The sequence below is a fragment of the Haliaeetus leucocephalus genome, unplaced genomic scaffold (assembly GCF_000737465.1).
Source record: "Haliaeetus leucocephalus isolate CR32 unplaced genomic scaffold, Haliaeetus_leucocephalus-4.0 Scaffold339, whole genome shotgun sequence".
In the NCBI taxonomy this organism is placed as follows: Eukaryota; Metazoa; Chordata; class Aves; order Accipitriformes; family Accipitridae; genus Haliaeetus; species Haliaeetus leucocephalus.
The window spans coordinates 10,832,378-10,832,731 of NW_010972775.1; the positions used below are offsets into that span (position 1 = coordinate 10,832,378).

Genomic DNA, 354 nt, shown 5'->3' on the forward strand with positions numbered 1-354 from the left:
GGCAGGTTAATCCCCTCCAGCCCCTCCCACCGCTCTCCTCGGGCCTACCGAACGCCCTCCCCCCTTCCCCCACTCTCGCCCGCCTCAGCCCGGGCGCCCCCGCCTCTCCCCTGGCATCGCCACCATTACCGTGAAGGGGATGTCCTCGACGCTGCCCACCGAGTAGCAGTTGTCCCCGGGGTTGACGGCGCCGGTGAGCACCTGGTGGAGATGCATCGCGGCTCCTCCCCGCTCTCCTGGGGACGGCAGCGCCGCGGCCGCCGCCTCCGCCGGCAAGGAGCGGACGAGACCCGGATGGCTCCGCGCTCCCGCCCGCCTCGCGGGCCGAGGCCCTGCTCGCTGCCGCCGGGAGCG

At 74.9% G+C, this 354-nt stretch overlaps 1 protein-coding gene across 3 annotated transcripts in view; it reads right to left on the reverse strand.

Annotated features, from left to right (window-relative positions):
- DMXL2 (Dmx-like 2) overlaps positions 1-320 on the reverse strand; it is a 54,760-nt gene extending 54,440 nt beyond the window's left edge. For all 3 annotated transcript variants that reach the window (XM_010571854.1, XM_010571853.1, XM_010571852.1), the window contains exon 1: positions 130-320. In XM_010571854.1, the coding sequence (XP_010570156.1) occupies positions 130-216 (87 nt within the window). In that variant the 5' untranslated portion in view covers positions 217-320. The remainder of the gene's footprint in view (positions 1-129) is intronic.
- Between the last annotated feature and the right edge of the window lie 34 nt (positions 321-354).